Source organism: Aquarana catesbeiana, linkage group LG08 (genome assembly GCF_042186555.1).
Source record: "Aquarana catesbeiana isolate 2022-GZ linkage group LG08, ASM4218655v1, whole genome shotgun sequence".
In the NCBI taxonomy this organism is placed as follows: domain Eukaryota; kingdom Metazoa; phylum Chordata; class Amphibia; order Anura; family Ranidae; genus Aquarana; species Aquarana catesbeiana.
In genome coordinates, this window is record NC_133331.1 from 11,991,000 (window position 1) to 12,018,989 (window position 27,990).

The 27,990-nt window shown below is 43.9% G+C and overlaps 1 protein-coding gene across 1 annotated transcript in view; it reads left to right on the forward strand.

Moving 5' to 3' along the window:
* Positions 1 to 27,990, forward strand: part of ZMAT4 (zinc finger matrin-type 4) — a 675,941-nt gene that overhangs the window by 234,354 nt on the left and 413,597 nt on the right. Inside the window, exon 4 of the mRNA XM_073595527.1 lies at positions 23,719 to 23,878. Coding sequence (XP_073451628.1) covers positions 23,719 to 23,878 — 160 coding nt within the window. The remainder of the gene's footprint in view (positions 1 to 23,718; positions 23,879 to 27,990) is intronic.

Consider the following 27,990-nt stretch of genomic DNA (forward strand, 5'->3'; position numbering starts at 1 on the left):
GAAACCAAATGCCCGCAGATGCTTGCGATCACCGATTAATAAGAGAGGAGGTGACTTCGGAGATTTACAGAACCCGTTACTTTACTTTGCTCTCACAGGGAAAAGGACGGATATATACACCACAGATATCTTTTTAATCTGTTTAATAATTTACAACCTTTGTGCAATTGGTCTGTCACAGGAGAGCAACTAGTCCTTGATGAATGCCTGATACACACACACAAACAACACGAGGCGTACAAGATGCAGTAGGTGCCGGTGTCTCTTTGTGCGCTCGGCTCATCTGTTCTCTCTGTTTGGCTGTTTTATGCCCCTGTTGTGAGTTATGCTCAAGCCGGAGTGGTAATTAAGCAAAATAGTCATCAAAGACATATTTTAATGTGATGCGCACAGGCAAAGTACTGATGTGAAATTACTTTTCTTTCTATCTACGTAATAAATGATTGAAACCTTGAATAAATTAAATCTTAATACAATTTTGAGTTGGCTGAGATTTAAATGGCACCGCTGACGGGTGCCAGAGGAATAAAAGAGGCCTATGGTGGTGGTTTGAGCAGTGGGCTGGAAATGATGTTCTTCCCTCGGCCAATAAGATGCATGATTGCTTTTGATGCCGAGTCTTTTAGCTGATGTGGAGAAAATTGAGGGGGGGAAAGTGAGCTACAAGAGCAGATAACGTTAAAGTTTATTGACAGAGCGTAATCCCCCGGCAGGTCCAGGAAACTGTCAGAAGGAGGCACATCGTTGTTGAATAATAATGGCTCATTCTCCGGCTTCTTTCTTCCACTAATGGCTATAATTGCTCAGAATAACAATTCAGCGTCGAGGCCTCATTTTCTGGTGTTTAATAAAGATTTCCTGCTCAGAATAAGAAAAGCTTGGCAGGGTAGGAAGACGTTCCAGTGGACCTAGACTGCATTAAAGTGTATCTATATGCCAAAATGTAAAATCCTGTCTTCATTTCTGCATCATATTCCAATTATTTCCATTCTCCTCCTATTACTCTGAACCATCTTGAAGTTTGTAAACTTACTTTGTGAAGATCCCACACATTTCCTTCCTTGAATTCTGTCAATTGTAATTTTTAATAACGCAGTGCCATATTGCAACAAATGGTCTGGTCAAGAAGATGATAAATCTTCTGGAGATCAAGTGGTTAAATAACAGTTCCCCTGGCCTCCATGAGTTCAACACCAGGGCCTAGGGACAGAGAGGGGAGCATCTACCCATTTTTGGGAGCAGGTGGAGTATTCCTCTGTGCCGGGTTTCCCAACAATTAAATTAGAATTCTAGCTACTTCTTCAGTCTTAATGGGGCCCCAGGATTTTTAATGGCAGCCATGTGTTATGTGCTATGACATTGTTGATGATATGAAATGAACGTGTGATCATACAGTGGATCTCCTTTAAATCTATGCTGCCAATATGCCTGAAATCCTGGAACAGATGCTGTATAGATGGACAAGAAACCTTTGGCATTTGGTCATGTGATCTCTGTTGTAGGTGAAGATCAACTGAACTGAATTGTGAGATGGTAAAGCTGCCCATTCCTCTTGGCAAAAAGCCTCCAGTTCCTGTAAATTCTCGGGCTGTCTTGCATGAACTGCACGTTTGAGATCTCCCCAGAGTGGCTCAATGATATTGAGGTCAGGAGACTGAGATGACCACTCCGGAACCCTCACTTTATTCTGCTGTAGCCAATGACAGGTTGACTTGGCCTGGCTGATGAATGCAAATGTTCCTCCAGTATTTTTTGATAACAGACTGCATTCATCTTGCCATCAATTTTGACCAAATTTCCCATGCCTTTGTAGCTCAAACATCCCCAAAACATCAGCGATCCACCTCCGTGTTTCACAGTAGGAATGGTGTACCTTTCATCATAGGCCTTGTTGACTCCTCTCCAAATGTAGTGTTTATGGTTGTGGCCAAAAAGCTTAATTTTGGTCTCATAACTCCAAATTAATTTTTGCCAGAAGGTTTGAGGCTTGTCTCTGTGCTGTTTGGCATATTGTAAGTGGGATACTTTGTGGCATTTGCGTAGTAATGGCTTTCTTCATGGCGACTCGACCATGCAGCCCATCTTTCTTCAAGTGCCTCCTTATTGTGCATCTTGAAACAGCCACACCACATGTTTTCAGAGAGTCCTGTATTTCACCTAAAGTTATTTGTGGGTTTTTCTTTGCATCCTGAACAATTTTCCTGGCAGTTGTGGCTGAAATTCTAGTTGGTCTACTTGACCATGGTTTGGTTTCAACAGAACCCCTCATTTTCCATTTCTTGATTAGAGTTTGAACACTGCTGATTGGCATTCTCAATTCCTTGGATATCTTTTTATATCCCTCTCCTGTTTTTTACAGTTCAACTACCTTTTCCCGCAGATCCTTTGACAATTCTTTTGCTTTCCCCATGACCCAGAATCCAGAAACGTCAGTGCAGCACTGGATGAAAGATGCAAGGGTCTGTCAGGAGTCTAGAAACTCATTGACCTTTTATACACACACTAATTACAAGCAAACAGATCACAGGTGAGGGTGGTTACCGTTAATAGCCTTTCAAACCCCTTTGTGTCAACTTGTGTGCATGTTATCAGGCCAAAATCACCAGGGTATGTAAACCTTTGATCAGGGTCATTTGGGTAGTTTTTGTTGTGATTATGACTTAAAAAGAGTAAACACAGTTGATTGATAATAAATGGCTTCAGCCGAACACTAACCATGAGTGAAAGAAAAGTTTTTGAATTCATATTCTCTGAAAATTGGCCAAGAAATCATAAATTCTGCCAGGGTATGTAAACTTATGGGCACAACTGTGTGTGTGTGTGTATATATATATATATATATATATATATATATATACAGTTGTGCTCATAAGTTTACATATCCTAGCAGAATGTATGATTTCTTGGCTGTTTTTCAGAGAATATGAATTTATTATCAATCAACTGTACATATATATATTTAGAGAGAGAGAGAGATTTTTGGTCCAGTGGCTCAGGAGGGAGCCTGGAGTTGTGCTTTATTTTCAGGAGATTGATAGATATGTTGATTGATTAGAAGGGTTCACTTTAACATTTTTGCTAAACAAAAATGGAAGCGATGCCCTCCAGCAATCTATAAGAAGGCGCCTATACCATGCTTTTCCTTGGCATCAGATTTTATAAATGAGCACCTGTGAGTCGTGTTTTATTAGGGTGCCATTCCGTCAATGTAGATGACATGCTACAGTATGTACATACAATCCATACTGTACATTCAGAATGGTAGCCAGAAGCCACAAGATCATCATGCACCATGCAAACAAAGCATCCAGCATATCTCCATCAACTCTTCATATAAACAAAGTTTCAACACCAGGTGTAATGGGGCGTACACACGGTCGGACTTTTCGGCTACAAAAGTCCGACGGACCAAATCCGGCGGACAATCCGATCGTGTGTGGGCTTCACCGGACTTTCAGCGGACTTTTCCAGTCGCAAATCTGACGGACTTTAGATTTAGAAACTTGCTTCAAATCTTTACGTCGTAACTCCGCCGGACCCAGAAATCCCCTCGTCTGTATGCTAGTCCGACGGACAAAAACCGACACTAGGACAGCTATTGGCTACTGGCTATCAACTTCCTTATTTTAGTCCGGTCGTACGTCATCACGTACGAATCCGTCGGACTTTGGTGTGATCGTGTGTAGGCAAGTCCGGTCGTTAGAAAGTCCGTTTAAAGTCCGCCAAAAGCCCGTCGAAAGTCCGTCGGACAGGCTGTCGGACTTTTGTAGCCAAAAAGTCCGATCGTGTGTACGCCCCATAAGACTTTTTTATCTTTGTAGTAATACTGGCAGGTGATCCCTCCCCAGTGCCATCACTCACCACCATCATATAATAGCCTCAAACAGGGACGGTATTAGGGGTGGGCAGGAGGGGCAGTTGCCCTTGGCGCAATGGTTTACTGTAGGGATGGGGCGCTTCCTTTTGCAAAGCTGACAGGAGTAGTGATGGCAGCAGTGATCTTTACAAGTGAGTGACTGCTGGGTGTAGGATCCCCCAAGCTCGCGCATCATGAATGAGGCCCATGGGTGCTGGATGACCTTGTACCAGCACTGGCCTCATATACATATGTTCCAAATAGTGATAGGTCACCACCTGCAGGGTCATCAAGATGCACAATCATGACAATGTTGATCATCTGCTGGAGGTGGTGACCTTGTCACTATTTGGATCATATAAAACTTGCATGCCTTTTTGACCTCTGAGTATCTGAGGTCATTATATGGTGGTTGGTGTCACTATGTACATGAGAGGGATCCCCTTCCAATTATTGATATGCAGTTAAGGGAGTCTCACTCCTACCACTGCAACTTTGTTTATAGCCAGAGTGAAGGGTTTTATATATTGGTCCTTGTTGCTAGCTGCAAATATTCCACAGATTTTTTATAATACTAGTGCTGACTTCTTTTGGAATTTGTTTTTATATCTCAGCCAACTGCCTTCACTGCCTGTCTCTTTTAGTCCTCAGACCATAAATTTTTAATAAAATGGATTATATTTTCTTATTTTCAGTGCAGGCGCAGACAGGAAATAATAGAGGGGAAAGGGAATGTGAAGGATAAATGCAGATTTTTTTTTCTTTCCAAGTTGCTATGTTGGCAGGCATCTGGAAAATAAAAGAAATAGCAGTTATATAATGTGTGTAAAAAAAAAGATGTGTATATATATATATATATATATATATATATATATATATATATATATATATATATATATAAAAGGCAGGTTTCATCCACTCACCGGCTTGCATACAATTTTGGGGCAATTTTTAGACATTTTGCCAAGGCACCCCTGAAGAAACCTTAAGGGACCCCAGGGTGCCTGGGCAACCTGGTTGCTCTAGTGATATAAAGATCTGTATAGAGGAATCAAAATGTCCTTCCTGCTGCTGGTGATCCCTCTAGTGATATAAAGATCTATATAGAGGAATCAGGACCTCCCTCCTTTTCCTGGTGATCCCTCTAGTGATATAAAAATCTATATAGAGGAATCAGGACCTCCTTCCTTTTCCTGGTGATCCCTCTAGTGATATAAAGATCTATATAGAGGAATCAGGACCTCCTTCCTCCTGCTGGTGATCCCTCTAGTGATATAAAGATCTATATAGAGGAATCAGGACCTCCTTCCTTTTGCTGGTGATCCCTCTAGTGATATAAAGATCTATATTGAAGAATCAGGACCTCCTTCCTCCTGCTGGTGATCCCTTTAGTGATATAAAGATCTATATTGAGGAATCAGGACCTCTTTCCTCCTACTGGTGACCCCTCTAGTGATATTATCAGGGATGGGCTCTCAGCCCTCCCTTCTCAGTGCTCAGGTTACTCAGCTGTCAGTTAATTGCCAGGACTCATCGTTCCACAGCGGCTCACCTGGTGATCATTTCCTGCTTCTCCATCCAGCCTACAGCCAGCCCCTTCTAGCTATTGAAACTGCCTGGTTCATTTCTTCCGTGCCTTCACCTTGGTCAAACATATCTGGAGACTCTCTGCTGTGTTCCTGTTGAAGACTTGCCTGGCTGACTTCCCTTTTGCTTCCTGATCCCGCCTGCTGCCTCCGACTACGCTGATCTCTGACTTCCTGATTTACTGGCTTGTTTTGACTACCCGCTTTGGCTACCGTACCCTGGCTATGTTTTAAATATTGTGAAATATCCTAAGATAGACTTCTGCGCTACTAAAGTGAAAAAGTGTAACAATTATGTATGTGATGCTGCAAAATCAAACATTAGTGAACACCACTCACTATCTATGAATTAAAAATAACACAATCCAGATCAACTGTGTCTGTGATTCCGCGCAAAACTTCTAAATAAATTGATTAATTAGTAAACGATCAAAGAATAAATACATTAGGTGATAATATACTAAAATTATAAATCCACCATTACTAGCAGTGATTATGTATATGATAGTCCATAGGTAAATAAAATGTGACTCCAGTGCCGATCAATCAAGTGAAATAAATACATAATAAAAATATGTGAAATGTGACATCAAAAAAGTGCAGGTGCGTTGATAGGAGATCTGGTGACTTTCGTGGTATTGGATACCCACTAAGGGCTCCCAGAACTCTCACCTTGTTGACACAATAAAAGTGCCTTTATGTAACCATTCAGGGCTGTGCTCGTTCCGGTCCGATCGGTGTTGTTGTTCCGATGCGTCTATGGGGAGACAGCGCTCCCTCCGTTATATGGACTCCACATATAGGGGATAATCAGAAGGAGGGCACTCCAATAGAGTAATAATGTTATAGCCAACAAATTTTATTAAAAATATTTGCTTACATAAAAATAAATGCAGTAGCGTTGAAACAGCGGTGTAAACAGCATGATTTCAATCCCCGCTAGGGCAATAACTTCTCCGCAGGATGTGGAAACCTATTGAGTACAATGAAGAGTCTCTGTTGAAGACTTGCCTGGCTGACTTCCCTTTTGCTTCCTGATCCCGTCTGCTGCCTCCGACTACGCTGATCTCTGATTTCCTGATTTACTGGCTTGTTTTGACTACCCGCTTTGGCTACCGTACCCTGGCTATGTTTTAAATATGTTTACTATTTGTACCATTTTACCATTATATTCAAAGGTGTGCTTTTAACTGCATTTTTTGTCTCCGTCTGATTCATGGTTCCTGACAAGATATAAAGATCTATATTTTTTTTTTTTTTTGAAAAAGTTTTTTATTATGCACAACAAGTATACATATCACTCATATTACACATATTCCATATGTTCCATTAGCATAGAAATTCCAGAAATATAACAGTCATATTGCAGGTTTAACATATGTCCTTCTCAGCATCAATTCTGTCCTATGATAGTATACACGTGCATTTTTTTTAACAATGCACCCTCCCTCCCCTCCCCTCCCCCCTTCTTCCCCCGGGATGTCTGAATTTCGATATTTTTGCCCATTCTCAAGAAACAAGAAACCCCTATCTAGCCCACCTAGGAAGGGAAGCAAAACAGTCTATTAGCATCTCTCCAGAATTTTAACTTTATCTCTAGTACAACATACTAGGGCGTCTCTACATCCAGAGTATTTTCAGAGTCTATCCACCTAAACCAAACTTTCCTAAACTTCTTGGTAGCCCCTCTAGCCTCGTAAGTCATTTTATACAGCATTAAATCCGCGTTTATTATTTTAATCCACATCCCTAGCGTCAATTGTTCCCCATGTATCCATCTCCTTGCTATGAGCTTTTTAACACCAAAATACAGGATCCTTAGAAACAATTTAGTGTGGGCATTCAACTCCTCTTGATCAAAAATCCCAAGTAAACACCGCATAGGAGAGCAAATATTCGGTAAAGCAAACTTATCTGATATAAATTCAGTGACCTGAGACCATAACGGTCTCACTTTCATACATTCCCACACCATATGTGCAAATGTGCCCTCCTCCTTCCCACATTTATGACATATAGCAGAGTCCCTTCTATGCATTCGGTGTAATCTGGTCGGTGTGTAGTATTGTTGGTGTAGATATCTATATTGAATCATTCTGTCCGTGGAGGAGACAACAGACACCAAAAAAGTGTCCAGTACCTCCTGCCATAGCTCCTCCGACAACTCCGGGACGATCACCTCCCATCTCTCCCTGGCCTTGGAGGTCAGAGCTACCTGACCTGGACCCACTGCTCCGTAATATCTGGAAATCCTCTTTGACTCATCTGGGTCAATCAGTACTCTTTCCAGGTCTGTATTCTGTACACGAATCTCAGACCCTCCGAACTGAGTGTATGCTGCGTGCCTCAATTGTGCATATCGGAAGAGCCAAGACCTCGGCACTCCAAATTGCTCACGCAACTGGGTAAACGTGCACAAACGACCATCACTACAAATTTGGTGTAGGTATTTAATACCGTATTTTGCCCATAACCCTGGGCCATCAGAGAGTTTCATAAACTCTCCCAATGATCGATTGTACCACAAAGGACTGTTGGGAGATAGCCATAGGGGTTCATCACCCCGTCGCTGAGAGCACAGGTGAAAAACCTTTCCCGGTAACGCCATCACCGAGCCTATCTTCCTACCTGGAACTCCCCTCCTATATAAGACATTCTGCAGGGTCTCCTGTGATGTGGCAATTGCAGCCTTCAACAAGGCAGTGGCATTAGATGTCTGTGGAGACAACCGCCAGTGCAGGAAAGAGAGCTGTGAGGCCATAAAATAGGAGCGCAGATCCGGAAGGGCAAGTCCCCCAAATGTAACTGGTAGTTTCAAAACCTTTAAAGAGACCCTGGGAGCTTTAGACCCCCACAAGAAACTTACAATAATGGAGTCAATATTCCTAAAGATCCGCAATGTCACGAAGACCGGGGAGTTCGAGAGAATATATAGAAACTTTGGCAGGAAGATCATCTTGAATAGATTTATCCTTCCCATCAAGGTGATCGGTAAATTCTGCCATCTTTGAGCTTTTTCCCGAAACTTCCCCACAATTGGCGACAAATTGGTCTCCAGGAACTTGGAAATGGGGAGTTGAATCTCAATTCCCAGGTATCTGAAAGATGGAGATAATGGAATGGGGCATCCCAGTGGAACAGTCACCCCCTCATCTATAGGGAAAAGAGAAGATTTTTTCCAATTTATACGGAATCCAGAGTAATCTCCAAACTTCTGTATCAGTCGGAAAGCCTCCAGAAGCGAGGGTCCTGGATCCTGCAGATATAGCAGCATGTCATCTGCATAGAGTGACACTCGCTCCTCAAAATCCCCGATCCTCAATCCAGTCAACTGTGAACTAGACCTCAGCTGTACCGCTAAGGGCTCAATGGCCAGGGCAAACAGTAGGGGTGAAAGTGGACACCCCTGCCTGGTGCCCCGAAAAATGGGAAAGGGATCCGATATAATACCATTGACCCGTATTCTAATCAATGGGTCCGTATACAACAGCCGGACCCATGAGATGAACACTGGGCCAAAACCATAAGACTTCATCAATTGAAACAAATACGGCCACTCAACCGAGTCAAAGGCCTTCCTTGTATCCAAAGAGGCCACCACCCTAGTCCCGGAGTTGTCGTGGACCGCCTGAAGATTCAAGAAAAGCCTCCTGATATTCATCTGAGTGCACCTACCCTGAATAAATCCCGTTTGGTCTGCGTCCACCAGCTTAGGAATGACTGACTGCAGCCTTCCTGCAATTATTTTGGCCAGTATCTTTGTATCAACATTCATCAGCGAGATCGGGCGGTAAGAATCACATTCCCGAGGATCTTTCCCCCCTTTAGGTATCAGGACTACCAAGGCTTCCCTCATAGAAGGGGGCAACCCACCGCCCATCCTAGCCTCATTTAACACTCTAAGCAAGCGGGGAGCTAATCCATAACGATAGGTGCAATACCACTCTGATGGGAAGCCATCCAACCCAGGGGATTTTCTAGGGGGGAAGGAGGCAATCGCCTCCTCCACCTCCTCTACTGTAATGCCGGCCTCCAAAGCAATGCTGTCGTCCTCCTCCAATTTAGGGAGATCAATGTCCGCTATATACGTTTCCACTGTTTCTGACCCCAGAGGAGCACAAGACTTGTATAATTCTTTATAAAAAAGGACAAAAGTGTTCAAAATATCCGCCGAGTCACAGACCTCCAACTTATTGTCGTCGAAAACCGATTTAATATGTACCGGAACGTATTCCGGCCTTGCCAAGTATGCCAGCAATCTGCCATTCTTGTCACCAAATTCAAACAAACGCCGACGTTGAGCGAGGCCAAGCTTCGTAGTATGATCTGTCAGTGCTGTCTTATACTCCCGTGTTGCCATCCGCAATGTCATCAGCCTCTCTTCAGTAGGATCTCTGACATACTCTGCCTCCGCCTGAGAGACCTCTGTTTCCCTATGCTGTAGTGTGGAGGCCAACTGCTTCTTAAATCCCTTTACTTCCGCCATGAACACCCCTCTCAATGTGGCCTTAAAGGCCTCCCACTGAAGCAAAAAGGACCCGGAACCGGCATTATCAGCCCAGTAATGTTTGATGGCCTCTGTGCACTTAATTGTTACATATTCTTCCTGAAGCCAACTGGCTTCCATCCGCCAGAGTCGCAACCCAGGCTTCGGTCCCAGATTAAGTTCCAACAGCATAGGGGAATGATCAGAGAGAGCCCTAGGCAGATAAGACATCTTCTGGACTAATGGCATGCCCTCCCCCTCCGTTAGGATAGTGTCTATTCTGGAGAGTGTCTTGTGCGTTTCGGAGTAGCAGGAGTATTCCCTAGTCTCAGGATGATGAAACCGCCAGACATCTCTAAAGCCATGAGCAGACATCCATCCCGCCAGTGGGGCAGGAGCACCCCCCGTCCCTCCCAACCTGTCCAACACTGAATCAGAGACTGAGTTAAAGTCCCCCAATATGAAGATCCTCCCTTCCGCTACCTCATATGTATCCTTCATCATATCATCCAGATGAGTTAGCGCAAAGGGAGGAGGAACATAGAGATTCACAAATGTCAATGTCATGTTCATCACTTTCAAAACAAGTATCACATATCGCCCTTTAACATCTGTTCTTACTGTTTGAATGGATATGGGCATGGCCTTGGTGACCAAAGTAGAGACTCCCCTCGCATACGAGGAGTAGCTGGAATGATATGCCCCAGCAATGTGAGCCCTTTTTAAAGAGAGAAGCCTGGAGCCCTGCAGATGAGTCTCCTGTAGGAGTATCAGGTGAGGTTTGTATTTTTTTATATACTCAAACACCAAGGAGCGTTTGAACTTAGCATTTAGGCCTCTGACATTCCAGGCCATAACCCTCAAGTTTACCTCCATGGCAGATATGAAAAAGCAAAGAAAAGAGTCAAGTGGAGATGTTTCCTCCACCCCTGGATATAATCCTCTGTAAGAACGGGCTTCCAGGCTTCTCCCCTCACACATATTCCCCTACACTTAATACCTTGGGCAGTACCTAATGCAGAATCCACAAGTAAAGACAATCCCATCTGTGCATTAACATAGACCCTTTGTCCCAAATAACATCCCAACTGCCCCCACCCCCCTCCCCGCACCCAGCCCCAACATGCCAGGCACTTTTTTCCCATAACCTGAAATTAAGTAGGTAACAGAGATGCGACTCAAAAAACCGTCACAGGAAACCAGTCGCCAAAAGGGCGGCCAGTTCTACCCGTATTGTTCAAGAGCCGTTCACCTGCTATTGAACAAAAAGGGCAAAAACAGTAAACACAGTCTACTAATAGAAAAATATATTGCCTAGAGCATCTTGCAGACTTAGCATATATTGCTGGCAATTGACATAAACAGTCCCAATATCAGTAAAAAAACTCTTTCTTTTTTTTTTCTCCTCTTTCTCCCCCCTTTCCCCCCTTTTTTCCTCCTTTTCCTTCTTCTTCCCCCCCCCCTCAAAAACAGTACTAGGGGGTATGGAAAAAAACCATGCAGTTCCCTAGATTATGAGTCCCATAGGAGGATCAGCAAGCTAGTATGTCCGTGCAAATATAGATGTATCTTCCATATTTGTGCAATATCAAGCACGACTCTAAATGACAACCTTGAGAGAGTAATGCAGGGGGCAAAAGAACTCTTTACTCCCATCTTTCAGTGCACATGCCCCTCCTCCTCCTCTCAGCATGTGCACCAAAAAACTTTTTCTATATTTCCTCCTTCCCCTTCCCCCTCGGTAGGAGAAACCTGAACATCCCCTTACCCTCTCTCTTTATTTTTACAAAACCATATTAGGAGGTAATGGCAAAAAAAGAAAAAAAAAAGAAAAAACTTAATCAAAACAAAAAACGTTCAGTTCCCCAGATTATGTGTCCCATGGGAGGATCAGCAATCTGGTATGTCCGTGCCAATGTAAGTGCATCTTCCATATCTGTGTAATATCAAGCACTGCTGAAAATGTCATTCTTGAGGGACTGATGCAGGGATACAAAAACCTTTCCCTCCCATGTTTCCAGTATGTATGCAAAAAAAACGTAGGAGAAACCTGAAAATCAGTTTAGGTTGGTCTGAAGGAAATGATCGAAAAGGAAAGAAAAAAACAACACAAAACCCCCCCCCTCTGTTTTTTTTCACAAGAGAAAAAAACACCAAGGTTCTTCTGACATTTCTTCTTTGGGTCTCCAAACTAGTGATGTCTCCTCAGGACTCACTCACGGTCGGTTGGGAGAGACTCTATTTCGTTGGCGACCCCGTGTATCCAACCACTCTGAGGCCTCCGTAGGATTGTTGAAGAAATATACTTTCCCATTATCCACCACCCTCAATTTGGCAGGGTAGAGCATGCTGTATATCAGGCTAAGATCCCTTAATCTCTTCTTTACAGGATGAAAGGAAGCCCTCTGCTTCTGTGTAGTTGCAGAAAAGTCAGGGTATATTGATATACGGCATCCATCGATCGTTAACTCAGGGCCTGTTCGGGCTCCCCGCAGAATATTTTCCCGGTCACGGAAGTGCAGTACTTTTGCAATCATTGATCTAGGGGGGGCTCCCTTTGGAGGTGCTCGTCCTGGGATGCGGTGTGCCCTTTCAATGGCAAACAAACTTGTAAAGGTATTAGAAGGCATATGTTCCAGCAACCACTTCTCAAGGAATTCTTCAGGATGCCTCCCTTCCACCCCTTCCGGGAACCCCACCAGCCTAATATTGTTCCTTCGCATACGATCTTCCATATCCGCCATCTTCAATGTATGTTCAGACAGTGTCTTCTTAGTCACTTGTGCTGCAGTGTCTAATGGCCTGATTACATCCTCCAATGTATTAAGGCGGCGATCTGTGAACTGTGCCTTTTCTCTTAATTTTTGCATGTCATGTTTCATGAAAGAGAATTCTACCTTCAGCTCCTCAAAGTGGTTTATTAACTTGCTCTGACATCCCTGTATGGCGTCCATGATTTGTGTTAGGGATGGCTCCTCTCCCCTCTCTCCCGCTCTGTCAGCACTGGCCCCAGAGTCTCTCAGCCTGTCTAGGGATCTCCCCCTCTTCAGAACATCAGCCCGCCGGGGTTTAGGACTCACCCTGTCTTGCTGAGGAGGCGCCTGCTGTGAAGGATCCTCGGGCCTGTGGAGCGGCGGCCATTCGTCCTCCTCCTCCTGTGTGCCGGCGCCATTTTGAGAGCCCCATGCATATTTCACCAGCCGTTCTCCGGTCGATTTTGGCCAGGGGGGGCCGTATTTCACCATCCCCAGGGACTCCCGGGGTGTCCCCGAACTCATCCCTCACCACCTGAGAAAAAAGTGGGTGTCTTTAGCCCAGGATCACTGCAGGATCTGTTGTCTGCTTACGGAGCTCCGTTCAGAGGCTCCTCACATGCCGCTCGCTGATAAAGATCTATATAGAGGAATCAGAACCTCCTTCCTCATGCTGGTGGCCCCTCTAGTGATATAAAGATCTATATAGAGGAATCAGAACCTCCTTCCTCATGCTGGTGATCCCTCTAGTGATATAAAGATCTACATAGAGGAATCAGGACCTCCTTCCTCCTGCTGGTGACCCCTCTAGTGATATAAAGATCTATATAGAGGAATCAGGACCTCCTTTCTCCTGCTGGTGACCCCTCTAGTGATATAAAGATCTACATAGAGGAATCAGGACCTCCTTTCTCCTGCTGGTGGCCCCTCTAGTGATATAAAGATCTTTATAAAGGATTAAGAACCTCCTTCCTTCTGCTGGTGACCCCTCTAGTGAAATAAAGACCTACATAGAGGAATCAGAACCCCCTTCCTCCTACTGGTGGCCCCTCTAGTGATATAAAGATCTTTATAGAGGATTAAGAACCTCATTCCTTCTGCTGGTGACCCTTCTAGTGATGCACCCTAGAATTCTATTTGCTTTTCCCAATGGCTGGCTCTCAGAAATGTTACTATAGTTTATAATTTTAAAAGAAGTGCATAACAATATTCCTCTTTGAAGTGTTGATTTTTTTTCAAAATAGTAAATGCAATACGTTCCGCTATATCCACCTCACTCCATAATATATTATAGTCTTGCACATTCAATATGAATCTCCTCTGGTTCTGCTGTTTCGGAATGTCGTACTTTTAGCCTCCTGTTGTCTTCTCTTACGGTTGTGTTTTCTTTCGATACTGTCCTGCGGTGCTGCATTGTATCATGGAGTTATTGGAATGGCCAGGGGCTCTAACAACCAGGACCTCCTACTCTATGCCCTTATACATTGTACAGTATGCATACTTACAGCCTTTTCATTACGGGTCAACAGGTTTATGACAATGGAAATTATTCTCCAGCTAATAATGAATTATTCATTGCTAGTTGGGATCAATTGGGTTGGCAGTTTTACAGCCTCACGTAAGTGGTTTATTCCTTTCCCCGGTAAATTATGTAGACGTTTTTACGCCAACGTTTTGTCAAGATGAATATTTTCGGTGCCAGCCGTTAGCGGTAATCACTTTTTTCGCTAATTGCAAGCGCCAGGTGGAACGGTTTATCATTCCTGCTGTACGTCCTATCAGAGTTTAAATATTATGATATTCCCAGCGGCTTACAGTTGGGGGGGGGGGGGTGGAATTTAAATACCTCTCTCAGAGGCATGCTTGGAATTCCATCTATATGAAGCCTGGGAATTCAATTTAACTTTTTTTTTTTTTTTTAACTGTCTTGGGGGTTTAGAGATGTACCGCACTTCCCACTGTTCTGAGCTTTTATGGTACTGTGGGGAAACATGAAAGCAAAGGTTCAAAGCATCGCCGGGAATAGATGTGAGGATTTGCCTATAAATACGAATGTTATTTTGCACATGTATTGTTTTAGCATTTAAAGTGCTTTTCCTGGTACATTTGGGAGCTAAAATATTCACAAGGCTAAGGGACAACTGAAAAAAAAAAAAAAAACCCACTGCTTTAATAATACTGCTTATGGAGGCTGATTTACAAAATCAAGAAAGAAAAGCATCTGGATAGCCAGTCAGTGGTGTGCCGTGGGTTGCCAGCACCCAGGGCAAGGCAAATATTGCGCCCCCCCCAATCCCATGGATTGTTGGCACTCCCTGAGTCTCTTCCACCACAATATATAAATATACAATACTGTGCAAAAGTTTTAGGCAGCTGTGAGGAAATTCTGTAAAATAATGCTTTCAGAAATATATTATATCATTGTTTATTTTTATCAATTTACAAAATGCAAAGTGAGCGAATGGGGAAAAAAAAAAAAATTCAAATCAAGCCAATATTTGGTCTGACTACCCTTTGGCTTCAAACCAGCACCAGTTCTTACACTTGTACAGCTTGTACACTTACACAAAGTCAGGGATTTTCCAGGATTAGAGTCAGGTGTAAGATGAACCAATGATACCAAGCAGGGAGGTCCGCCGATGGGGGGGGGGGGGACCACCGGTCCTCCTGTAGGGGGCCTGGGCACACAGAGAGATTGATGCGGGGGGGGAGCAATTACAGGAACGATGCACTGTGCTGCTCTCCTTACAGCAGCTGAAAGCCAGTTTCTCCACCTCTCCTTCCCACTGTCATTCAGCTGCTGGAGGGAGAGATACACAGTGCATAACTCCTATAATTTACCCACTCCCCCCCTGCACTGATATCCCTGTGTGCATGGGCCCCCTATTGACGTACCCGCCTTCTTGTTGGTATAATCCACCCCCGTGTGCTGTTCCCCCCCCCCCCGGCATTGCTGTTGGCTTTCCTTTTCTGCCGCGCGCTGCGGGTACACAGGGGAATGTGTCAGCAGTCAGGACTAAGAGCGGGGGGAAGGGGCCGGTAAGTATGTCATTTATCAACCCCTTTCTTTTCTGAATGGACATAATGAGCGATGGTAATGACCGCTCCTGTGTCCATTAATAGCTGAGAATAGTAAACTGTATTTACTATGCTCCAGAATGAACAGGAGCCTCTTTCTCTGTCTAGGCTGCAGAGAAAGGAACCGGAGAGTCGGTGTCCTCAATTTCTTTCTCTGTCTCAATGGTGATATTTCATCGTCCAGCCCCCTCCCCCCTCCGGGTTTTATATATATATATATATATATATATATATATATATATATATATATATACACATATACAGGTGCATCTCAGAAAATTTGACTATCATCAAAAAGTTAACTTATTTCAGTAATTCAATTAAAAAAAGTGAAACTCATATGAACCAATATATATATAATAAAATAATAATAATAATATATATATATATATATATATATATATATATATATATATATATATATATATATATATATATATATATATATGTGTGTGTGTGTGTATATATATATATATATAGATATATATATATATATCTATATATATATATATAGATATATATATATATAGATATATATAGATCTATATATAGATAGATAGATAGATAGATAGATAGATAGATAGATAGATAGATAGATAGATAGATAGATAGATAGATAGATAGATAGATAGATAGATAGAGATATATTACAAATTGTAAAACAATATTTTAACAAATAATTTTAAAACATTTTTAAAACATAATTTAAAGAAATGAAGGGCTCATTCGCATGGGTTCTCATGCAGTGTGAATGAGTGATTTGTTGCCGTCTGTTACTCTATGGGGATGTGGCGGCTGCCTGAACTCAGCCGTGGGTCCTAATTTGATACACCTGCACTTGCACACCTGTCAAATTAGGACCTGCGGCTGTGTTCATACAGCTGCTCTGCTGCGTCCACATAACGTAGCAAAGGCTGCCTGTACACAGCAATAACCACATAAAAAAAAAAAAAAAAACACTGATTCATACCGTACAGGCCACAGCACCTATGTGAAGACCTCATTTACACACAGAACTTTATTAACTCAATACAGTTCTATCTTTTAGATTTAGCAGGAATTTTGTTATATTATGTCTGTGTAATAATGATTGTAGTGTATTTTTTTTTAATTAAAATATGGTTTCAATATTTTCGGGGGGCACTGTCAGGTAGACTTTACGGGGCCCCGTGATTTCTAACAGCAGCCCTGCAAGCAGGTGCAAATGATCATCAATTTCATATGTAAGTTAAAACACAGTCATTAACTGGGAAACAGAAACAGCTGTGTAGGAAGCTTAAAACTGGGTGAGGAACAGCCAAACTCTGCTACCAAGGTGAGGTTATGGAAAACAGTTTCATGTTACAGGTCGTCCACCATGGCAAGACTGAGCACAGCAACAAGACACAAGGTAGTTATACTGCATCAGTAAGGTCTCTCCCAGGCAAATTTTTCAAGATTTCAAAGCAGACTGGGGGTTCAAGATGTGCTGTTCAAGCATTTTTAAAGTAGCACAAATAAATTGCCAATGTTGAGGACCTTACCCTGTTACAATGTGATTAGGCTATAGGTCTCTGTAACGCGGTCCGATTCTGGTTGCTACTGGAAACTGACCACACATATAGGGTATGAAGCGAAGCCACTACCAAGGATCCACTCAGCAAGTCAAGTAGTTGCTATGGGTAACCAAGGACTAGTGCAAGGTATATTGCAGCCAGTCATGATGTGTGGTACCTGGAGTAGGTGTCGGGTCCTCCGGTAGGGAGGGGGACAGTGATCTGGCTCCCTACCCAACAGTCGGTTTACAGTAGCAACCAGAACCTTACCCGCGCTACAGAGACCCATAGCCTTTTACATGGTACAGGAAGGAAGGAGTTAAAAAGTGCATGCATGTGGTCCACACTATGTACATGGCAGGGCCCCATTCACTGTCACTGGGAAGGTAGTGGCAGAGGTATGCTGGACTGGGTGTGTAGTGACACGGGTCAGTATGTTTCAGAAGAAGCATAGAGAATTGGGCAATGTTAAGGACCTTCCCCTGTGTGCCTGCCTTTCTCATCCACTCCATGCACCCTACTAAGTGAGCCCCCCCCCCCCCACTCTATTCTCCCACCACCTCATTGTGCACTCTCACTCCCTTCATTCCCTCATTGTGCCCTCCAACTCCATACCCCCCTCCCACTGTGCACCCCTAGTCCCTCCACCCCTTATTGTGCACCCCAACTCCATATAACCCCCTTTTACCCCCAGGCTCATTGGCAGTTAGAGTAATTCCAGCTCACGACATGCTGGTTGAGGGTGGTCCAGTGGGAGGAGAGATAGAAGAGAGATCAGAGCTATCCTCCACAGTATCGAGCAGGGCACTACCTCACACACTCAGCAAGAGAGCACCACTCGCCCTTCTCAGTTCCACCCACTCCAACTTCCAATAAGGTTGCCTACAGTTTTTTTAGCTAAACAGTGGCTGACCAATGTGGGGATGGGGTTAATGTTGTGTGCTGTTGTTCCCAGGCTTTTTAGATCCAGGCTACCCACTTGTAATATAAACAAGGGAGAAGGCTGGGTTTCAGAGCTTCGACCCACTCAGGAAAAGAATGATGTGATTGCTGCAAAGGAGGACTGCTGTGCCTTCCGAGGCACCAGGGGTCTAGAGATCGACCAGTTTCTGGATAGCACCAAACATGGACTACTACCTTTTGGAGGTGTGCCTGTGCAGCCTGCAAGAGATAATTAGGGACATTCTATTATCAGTGTTCAGGTTGAACTGTACTATTCTGATAATTCAACTAAAAGTTGCAACAACTGTTCTAAGCCTTGTCTGAAGTTCTTTACCCAGTTAAGCCCCGGACCATTTGGCTGGCCTAAGACCAGAGCACTTTTTGCGATTCTGCACTGCGTTGCTTTAACTGACAGTTGCGCGGTCGTGCGACGTGGCTCCCAAACAAAATTGACGTTCTTTTCTTATCCCCACAAATAGAGCTTTCTTTTGGTGGTATTTGATCACCTCTGCATTTTTTATTTTTTGCGCTATAAACAAAAAAAGAGCGACAATTTTGAAAAAAACACATTATTTTTTACTTTTTGCTATAATAAATATCCCCAAAAAAATATATAAAAAAACAATTTTTTCCTCAGTTTATGCCGATTTAGGCCGTATTCTTCTAAATATTTTTGGTAAAAAAACCCGCAATGCGCGTTTATTGATTGGTTTGCGCAAAAGTTATAGCGTCTGCAAAATAGGGGATAGTTTTATGGCATTTTTGTTAATTTTTTTTTTTTACTAGTAATGGCAGCGATCAGCGATTTTTATCGTGACTGCGACATTATGGCAGACAGATCGGACACTTTTGTCGCTATTTTGGCACCATACACATTTATACAGCGATCAGTGCGATTAAAAATGCATTGATTACTGTGTAAATGTGACGTGCAGTGAAAGGGTTAACCAGGAGATGGCGCTGCAGGGGTTAAGTGTGTCCTAGGGAGTGATTCTAGGGAGTGATGTAGGGGGGATGGGCTAAGTGTGACACAACACTGATCACCGCTCCCGATCACAGGGAGCTGTGATCGGTGTCATTAGGCAGAAAGGGGGAAATGCTTGTTGCATTTTTTTTACCCTCTCCGTGAGACGATCGCGGGTATGCCCGTGGACATCGGGTCCGCGGGACCCGCGACCACACTCACGGAGCTCGCGGCAGGTTAGCACGCGCTCGGCTGGCGGCGCACACGCAACCACATGGCGGCAAATTTAAAGCGACGTACCTGTAGGCCCATTTGTCTGTCCGTGCCATTCTGCCGACGTAAATGTTCGTGCGGCGGTCGGCAAGCGGTTAAAAGTATGCATGATGGTTCCTGGCGTATGAAAAGAACTAGGGTCAGTATAGCACTTATGGGGTATGAAGCGAAGCCACTGCCAAAGGTCTCCTCAGCAAGTCAAGCAGTAGGTGTAATGCAGATGCTATGGGTAACCAAGGACTAGTGCAAGATACATTGCAGCCGGTCGTGAAGCATAGTACATGGTGTAGGTGACGGGTCCTCCAGTAGTGAGGGGGGAAGGTGATCTAGCTCATTACCTTACGGTCGTTTTCCAGTAGCAACTAGATCAGAAAGCGGAGACCCATAGCCTGGTCACATGGTGCGGGAAGGAAGGAGCTAACAAGGGCTGTGCTGTGTACATGGCAGGACCCCATTCTGTCACTGGGAGTGAGGTAGCAGAGGTACCCTGGACTGGTGGATTGGGCATGGGCTCAGCAGTGTCCCTCCAAAATGCAACCTATTCCAAGCTAAAGTGTGTAGTGACCCGGGACAGCATGTCCGGTCCCCCTACAGGAGGACTGGTGGTCCCCCCCATCGGTGGACCTCCCTGCTTGGTATCATTGGTTCATCTTACACCTGACTCTAATCCTGGAAAATCCCTGACTTTGTGTAAGTGTACTTTTATTACTGCACACTGTGACACCGCTTATCTCGAAGTCAGGGGACTGCCTTAATGTTTGATTCTCACATGATTGTAGTCCCCGCCTGGTTCCGGACATTGATGAGCAAGTGCATGGTGAAAGGTACCGCTACGTGCAGGGCGAGTGTCCAAACCCACACAGCCTAGAATGGAGAGAAATGGAGGAGGGACAGGAAAAGAAAAGGAACGCGCACAGACTGATCACAGGAGACATTGAACACATTTCGGGGGGACAGAAAAAAATCTCCCTTCATCACGGCTTAAACAGTGTTTCAGAGTATTTAGTGGACTCAATGCAAAGCAAAGCTGTTAGGTACATACAAATCTTTCCCAGGTGATTAATCATTGCATTATTATGCTTGTGTCAGTGGCAGAGTAGGCTGACACAGGCATGATCATTTATCGACAAAACTCCTGGCTGAGATTTATATACCCAGGGGCTTTGCTTTGAGGCCATAGACATATGGAAACATTGTTTAAGCCTTGATGAAAGGCAATATTTCTGGCCCCCAAAAACATGTTGGCTGTCTTCAGCTTCCCTGTTGTTTGTGGAAGTGATAAATAAAAACCTTGGAACTCGTTGATTGTTGGGCAGTCCTTCTGACGTAACTATCATGGGTGTTTTGTTTCTGTTATTGTCCATGCTAGGGAGATTCATCCTCTCTATTTGTCTTTGAGACTATTCTCACCTGGACTGAAATTGACAGAAAAAACCCCCCAAAATTTTAGGTTGTCACTGTATCAGAGGGGAAGCCTTCTAATAGGGACACTTGTGGTTACACATGTCCATGGGCCTATGTTAATGGGCTTCAGAACTGCTTCTCTCCCAATACAAGTCAATGTAAAATATATTGCTAAAATAAATATTATCCGAGGGTGGTTACGGATTCCCTCTATTTATTGCATATATGTATTAACTTGTCTATTCCTATAGTTAGCTAGTCTATTAAAACTCTAATAATGTTACTGTTGATAGGCATAATGATATAAGGTTAGCTAAGAAAACACACTGCTTAGTAAAACAACGTCTTATTTATTTCCCAAGAAAATAGGAAAATGTTAACATGAAAACACTAAAGGAAAATATTAAAGAGCATATAACAAAAGAACTTCAAATATACTTATCGCAAGGCTGTCCTCTAGATATTGTCTCATCAGCTGGGCTCAAAAATGGTAACAGAGAGACCTCTCCCTCTCGATCAGCACTTTTTAAACTTCATCCATACACCGTCCAGACCCAACCCCATTGCCAGCCCATTTAGGTTTCTAACGAAGGAAAGTAGTTACGGGGCAGTCCTTCTCAATATGTTATATTTCTGTCCGTCCTGCTGTATTAGCCTCTAGGGGCAGCATTCATCCAATGCAGGTTGATGCAACTTAGGAGGTCAGCTCCAGGTTAGAAGAAGTTTAAAAGCCAGTCAGTAGGAGTCAACCCTGGGATAGAAGAGGTCTGCTCTATGTTAGAAAGAGTTCAACCACCAGTTAGAAGGAGTTCAACCACCAATTAGAAGGAGTCAGGTCCAGGTTAGAAGGAGGTCAACTCTTGGTTTAGAGGGAGTTAAAACCATCAGTCAGAAGGCAGTCAATTTCAGCCAGAAGGAGTTCAATCACCAGTCAAGAAGGAATGAATTCCAGGTTAGAAGGCGGTCAACTTCAACTCTAGGTTAGATGGTGTTCAACTGCCAGTCAGGGGGGTCATCTCCAGGTTAGGAGGAAGTCAACTCTAGGTTAGAAGGACTTCAATCAACAGTCAGGAGTCAATTCCAGGTTAGAAGGCAGGAAACTCTAGGTTAGAAGGAGTTCAACCCCCAGTCAGAAGAAGTCAACCACCAGGTCATCTTCTGGTCAAAAGGAAGTCACCCTCTTGGTCAGAAGGAGTAAAAATTCAGGTCAAATGCCCCCATCAGGAAACTCTGAATGAGCTCAGAAGCGTCTCAAACTAATATCAAGTGCAGCTTGTCATTACCTGAAATCAAGCTGCTTATGGCCCTAGGCACAAGCCCTCAAAGAGGATTTCTGCTACTTTGGAAATATTTCTTCTGACTTCCCACAGTGTCTAGGGCAGGGATCCTCAAACTACGGCCCTCCAGCTGTTGCGGAACTACACATCCCATGAGGCATTGTAAAACTCTGACATTCACAGAAATGGCTAGGCATGATGGGAATTGCAGTTCTTGAAGAACTGGAGGGCCATAGTTTGAAGACCCTTGGTCTAGGGGACAGGAAATTAAGGGAAATCTCACCGATGTGAAATAATTCCCTACTCCATCCAAACCAAAAAAAACAAACCTTTTGTTTTAGATTTATTTAATTGCTTACAGCCACCAGTATATTTCCCCCTTTTAGAACACTAATGCAGTTTAGGAAAATTAAAGTGATATTAAAGGGAAAAACAACAAACATGTCCTACTTACCTGCTCTGTGCAGTGGTAGATCAGCCCTGATCCTCTTCTACCCCAGTCCCCCACCGGCGCTCCTGGCCCCTCCCTCCTGTCGAGTCCCCCCAGAGCAAACAGCTTGCAATGGTGGCACTCAAGCAGGCGCAGTCCCGAGCCGCTTCTCTGCGTGTCCATTCAGACATGGAGCCGCATCTCGGCCCTGCCCCCTCTCTCTCCTCATTGGCTCACTGACTGTGTTTGACAGCAGTGGGAGCCAATGAGTAGGAAGAATCCCTGGAGACTCGCTGCTCTCATGCACATCACTGGATCGAGAGGGAGCTCAGGCAGTGGCGGCTGGTGTTTTTTTCCTTTGGGGGGGGCGGAAAACACCGACCCCGCCGGAGGATAGTCAGGACATCAAAGCCATCTAGGGTTAAGATGGCGGGCAGCGTGTCTGGCAGCTTTCTTCCTCCTCCTGTGGTGTGGATCACAGCGGCTTCTGCCATGCATCCCCCTCCTCCTAGGCTTCCAATAGAATCGCCTGACCTTTAAGCCAATCAGGAAATGGGTATCAGACCTGCGCATCCTGATTGGCGGAGAGGCGATTTAGTGTTATAAAAGCGAACATTCATTTGCTTTTCTAACACACTAAGGTGGGCTCTGAGCGCAATGCTCTGCGCCACGAGTCCACTCTATTTTGAAGCCTATTGGCTCGACTCAGGTACTTCCTTAATGGACGGGCCCCCGCCCCTGAGCTCAGGTAAGTTTTGGGGGTCCTGGGGTGGGGGGGCGCTGCACAGAGAAGGTTTTTCACTTTCATGCATAGAATGCTTGAAGGTAAAGCACCTTCAGTTTTTAGAACCATTTTACAGGGGAAAGGAGGATTGACTCTATAGCAACACAGACAGTTTGTTTTCATCAAAAGACCCAGTGAGAACAAACAGGACACAGGTACCTACCGACTGCCATCGTATACAAACCCAAAAGGACTTTATTGAAACAATTTTTTATTAAATATTCAGGCTGGCCAATTTTCAGGAGGTAACCTCGTACGTGGTACCGGTTTCCTTTATAATTGTATGAATTCATAAAATTTTAAGACACATATTTTACTTTCTTTTTTTGTATTTTTTTTTTTTTAAACAGGAAAGTGATGAGACTGAAGTGGATAAAAACAAATGCTGCACCCTCTGCAACATGTTCTTCACATCTGCAATTGTCGCTGAATCCCATTACCAAGGAAAGACTCACGCCAAGAGAGTGAAACTGGTCCTTGGGGAGTCTCCAGACATTCCAGCTCGAGCAGGTGAGAGACACTTATTTATACCAGCAACAGGACTCGGATGGAATTGTATGATGCCGCTAAATATCTTGGAGCTTTGTGGATTCCTTGTTCTATAAATATATATATAAATAAACCCTTTTTTTAGTTGCTAGACAGAGTTGCTTCTGAGCCTTTGATTACAATAGAAAATATGACATTTCTCAATAATTTGTATAAACCTAAATGTAAAAAGACTGTGAATATCCTCTTTCAATTTACTCTTTATATAGTTCTGGTAGCAGATCTTTTTATTTCCTTGGTTATCATTATACCAGTTGTATATAGTTCTAATATGTAGTATAAGATTTTAGATTCTATAATAAATTATTATTTATTTTTTTTTAATTTAACCACTTCCCGCCCGGCCTATAGCAGATTGACGGCCGGGTGGTGGTTCAGTTATCCTGACTGGGCGTCATATGACGTCTATCGCGATAAAATGCCGCCGCGTGCCCACGGGGGTACGCATCGCAGCGATTGGTGGAGCGGTGTGTCAGTCTGACACACCACTACACCAATCTCCGTAAAGAGCCTCCGGCGGAGGCTCTTTACCACGTGATCAGCCGTGTCCAATCACGGCTGATCACGATGTCAATAGGAAGAGCCGTTGATCGGCTTTTCCTCACTCGCATCTGACAGACGCGAGTAGAGGAGAGCCGATCGGCGGCTCTCCTGACAGGGGGTCTGCGCTGATTGTTTATCAGCGCAGCACCCCCTCAGATGACCACACTGGACCACCAGGGATCGCCACTAGGACCACCAGGGAAGGGGGCAACATGTGGATGGCCAGGTATGTACCCCATGGCCATCCAAATGTGCCCAATCTGTGCCAATCAGTGCCCACAAATGGGCACTGATTGGCACCATTATATTTCAGTGATGCCCAGCAATGCCACCCTTAGGGGCATCAGTGCCACCAATCAGTGTCATCAGTGCCACCCATCAGTGTCCACCGGTGACACCTGTCAGTGCCCATCCGTGCCACCTATCAGTGCCACCCATAAGTACCCATTAGTGCCACCCATAAGTACCCATCAATGCCACCTACGAGTGCCCATCAGTGCCGCTTATGAGTGCCCATCACTGCCACATACCAGTGCCACATATCAGTGCCCATCAATACTGCCTATCAGTGCTACCTCATCAGTGCCACCTCATTGGTGCCACCTCATCGGTGCCCATCAGTGCCGCCGTATCAGTGCCCTTCATTGAAGAAAAAAACGTACTTATTTACAAAAAATTTTAACAGAAACAAAGAAAAACTTGTTTTTTTCAAAATTTTCGGTCTTTTTTTTATTTGTTGTGCAAAAAATAAAAACCGCAGAGGTGATCAAATACCACCAAAAGAAAGCTCTATTTGTGGGAACAAAATGATAAAAATATTGTTTGAGTAGTAGCATGACCGTGCAATTGTCATTCAAATTGCGACAGCGCTGAAAGCTGAAAATTGGCCTGGGCAGGAAGGTGTCTAAGGGTATTGAAGTGGTTAAAAACTATACTCTTGATAATAATTATTATTTTTTTTTTTAATCTGAGGTCATCTTATATTAATCTGGTCTAAGTTGGTTTTATCGTCACTTATACATTGTATGACGCAATCTTTTCAGTAGTTAGATCCATGCTAAAATTGTTTTAGTGTTTTAGTTAAACTACTTTTAGTTTCTGTTGGAACCACAACTCAATATTATTACCACATATGTGATCTTTTCTTTTGCTGCCACTATATGTACTTATGTATACTAATTGTTAAAATTCAATAAACAAATTTGACGAGAAAAAAAAAAAAAAAAGACTTGGTTTTGACATGTCTGTTTTTAAGTGATGGAATACTACTAATCCAATCACATTTTGGGCTGCCTCCTTACATATAGAAATAAGGGCTGCACTGGCATTTCAATTTTATTTGCTACAGAGAGATTAAGGCCTCATTCACACTTTGGGTTCCCACTTGTTTTTTTTTTTTGTGAGCAATTTTTAGACAATTCTGCGCGTCACACATAGGACAGCCCATTCAACGCAATGTGCTGCCCTATGTGCGTTTTCTCCTTCAGCTTTTTTGGGCCAAGCTTCATGCAAACTTGTTGCGATGTGGGAACCCTATGCGAATCCACTGCGAGGTTCCCGCATCGCACCCAACTCGCAACGGCAGTTTCACACTGCCATATGCGAACTGCTGGGAGTGTCAATACAATGTTATTGACACCCCTCCCCCCCCCCCCCATTTCAGCACGCATATCGCAATGCGAACTGACAGTTCGGACGTGAGTTGGATCAAGGGTGCACACACCGCTTCAGGCGAAAAATAGACACACCCGATCCAAGGTGCTAATCCCGACTCATCACCGTAGGCCAGGGATATGCAATTAGCGGACCTCCAGCTGTTGCAAAACTACAAGTCCCCATCATGCCTCTGCCTCTGGGTGTCATGCTTGTGGATGTCAGAGTTTTGCTATGCCTCATGGGACTTGTAGTTCTGCAACAGCTGGAGGTCCGCTAATCGCATATCCCTTGCCGTAGGCAATATCAAGAAGAGAAGAAAAGATTGATCGCACACCTGAATCCAAAAGATGTTGTAGAGATTTCTTTATTGTCATGGGCCAGACAAAATTGCAATGATGGTCAGTTGACGCGTTTCACACGAAAAGAACCACGCTCGCGTGAACAAGAAGAGTTCTTTTCGTGTAAAACGCGTCAACTGATCATCAGAGCAATTTTGTCTGGCCCATGACAATAAAGAAATCTCTACAACATCTTTTGGATTAAGGTGTGCGATTAATCTTTTCTTCTCTTTTTGATATTGCCTGTAAAAGCAGCTATTTTTTTTTTTTTTTTTGAGCTGCAGCGGGCATGAGCCCTTAAAGTCGTGTTTTGCTGCAATTGCAGTGCGATCCTGTCGGAACAACAAGCGCGGCAAAATTGCACCACCTTTTGGGTGCCGCTTACAATGAATGGCACCCAAACGTGCGTCGCTAGTTTTGCACCGATTGCCCACGCGATTCGAGGGCAGAATTGCGGTGATCCCACCCAGAATCTCAAATCGCAAGGTGTGAATGGGTCCCTAAAGTTGTGTTTCGCTGATTCTGTTGTGCGATGATCGCAGCAAAATCGCATCATCGTGTTTGAGGAGCTAGAATGAATGAATGAATGAATGAATGGCACGCAGATGCGAGCTGTGCACTCTCCACCGATTGCCACGTGACTTGGAATGGTGGGAAAAATTGACAATTTTGATGGAGTCCCCCTCTTTGTCCACCTCTTTGAAGAGGGGGACTCCCTCAAAAGGCGTAAGCCAATTAGATCCAGACGGCATCTTCCCGAGTCAAGGAGCGCCTGCAGCGGATAGGGCACCATTGTCTTTGGTTGTTTTTGATGAGCTTGTGAAATACAGTCGTATGTGAGTATACAGTATATACATCTTTGCTTTTATTAATAAAGAGTTTACAAAGGTAATGCGCTAGGCTGGTGCGCTCTCTTTTTTTGCTAGTAGGTGTACACTACGTGTTAATGGGTGGGATCTGTAGGCAATGCATTCCTTCAGCCCAGAGTATACTGTATTCAGATAGATACAGTACTGTATACAGGGGCAAAATCTATCCTATGAGCTTCTAGTTACTGTACTGTCTCTCTTTATTTTGTAAAGCGCTATGCAAACTATTGGTGATATATTAATCATGATTAATAATAATAATAATAATATGCAGCATACCATATACGCAACGTACGTTTTCAAAATAAACTGCAAAAGCAAAAAAAGGAACTCGGATTTAAGAACTGATGTAAACAAATGACAAATATTGAGAATGATGCTCAGCAGTCATGCCAAGGAGACTTATCTTCGCTCATGAGCTGGTCCATCACAAAGCAGAAATATTCCAAATGATGTGATGGATTATAGCAGGGGTGTCAACTCAATTTCATTGCAGGCCGCATCAGCAGTATGGTTGCCCTCAAAGGGCTGGTTGTATCTGGGGTGCACTAAGTACAGAATGCAGAGTTCAGGAGTGTGTTAAGTACAGAATGTAGAGTTCAGGTATGCTCTATGTATGGAGTGCAGAGTTCAGGAGTGCATTTCGTACAGAGTGCAGGGTTCAGGA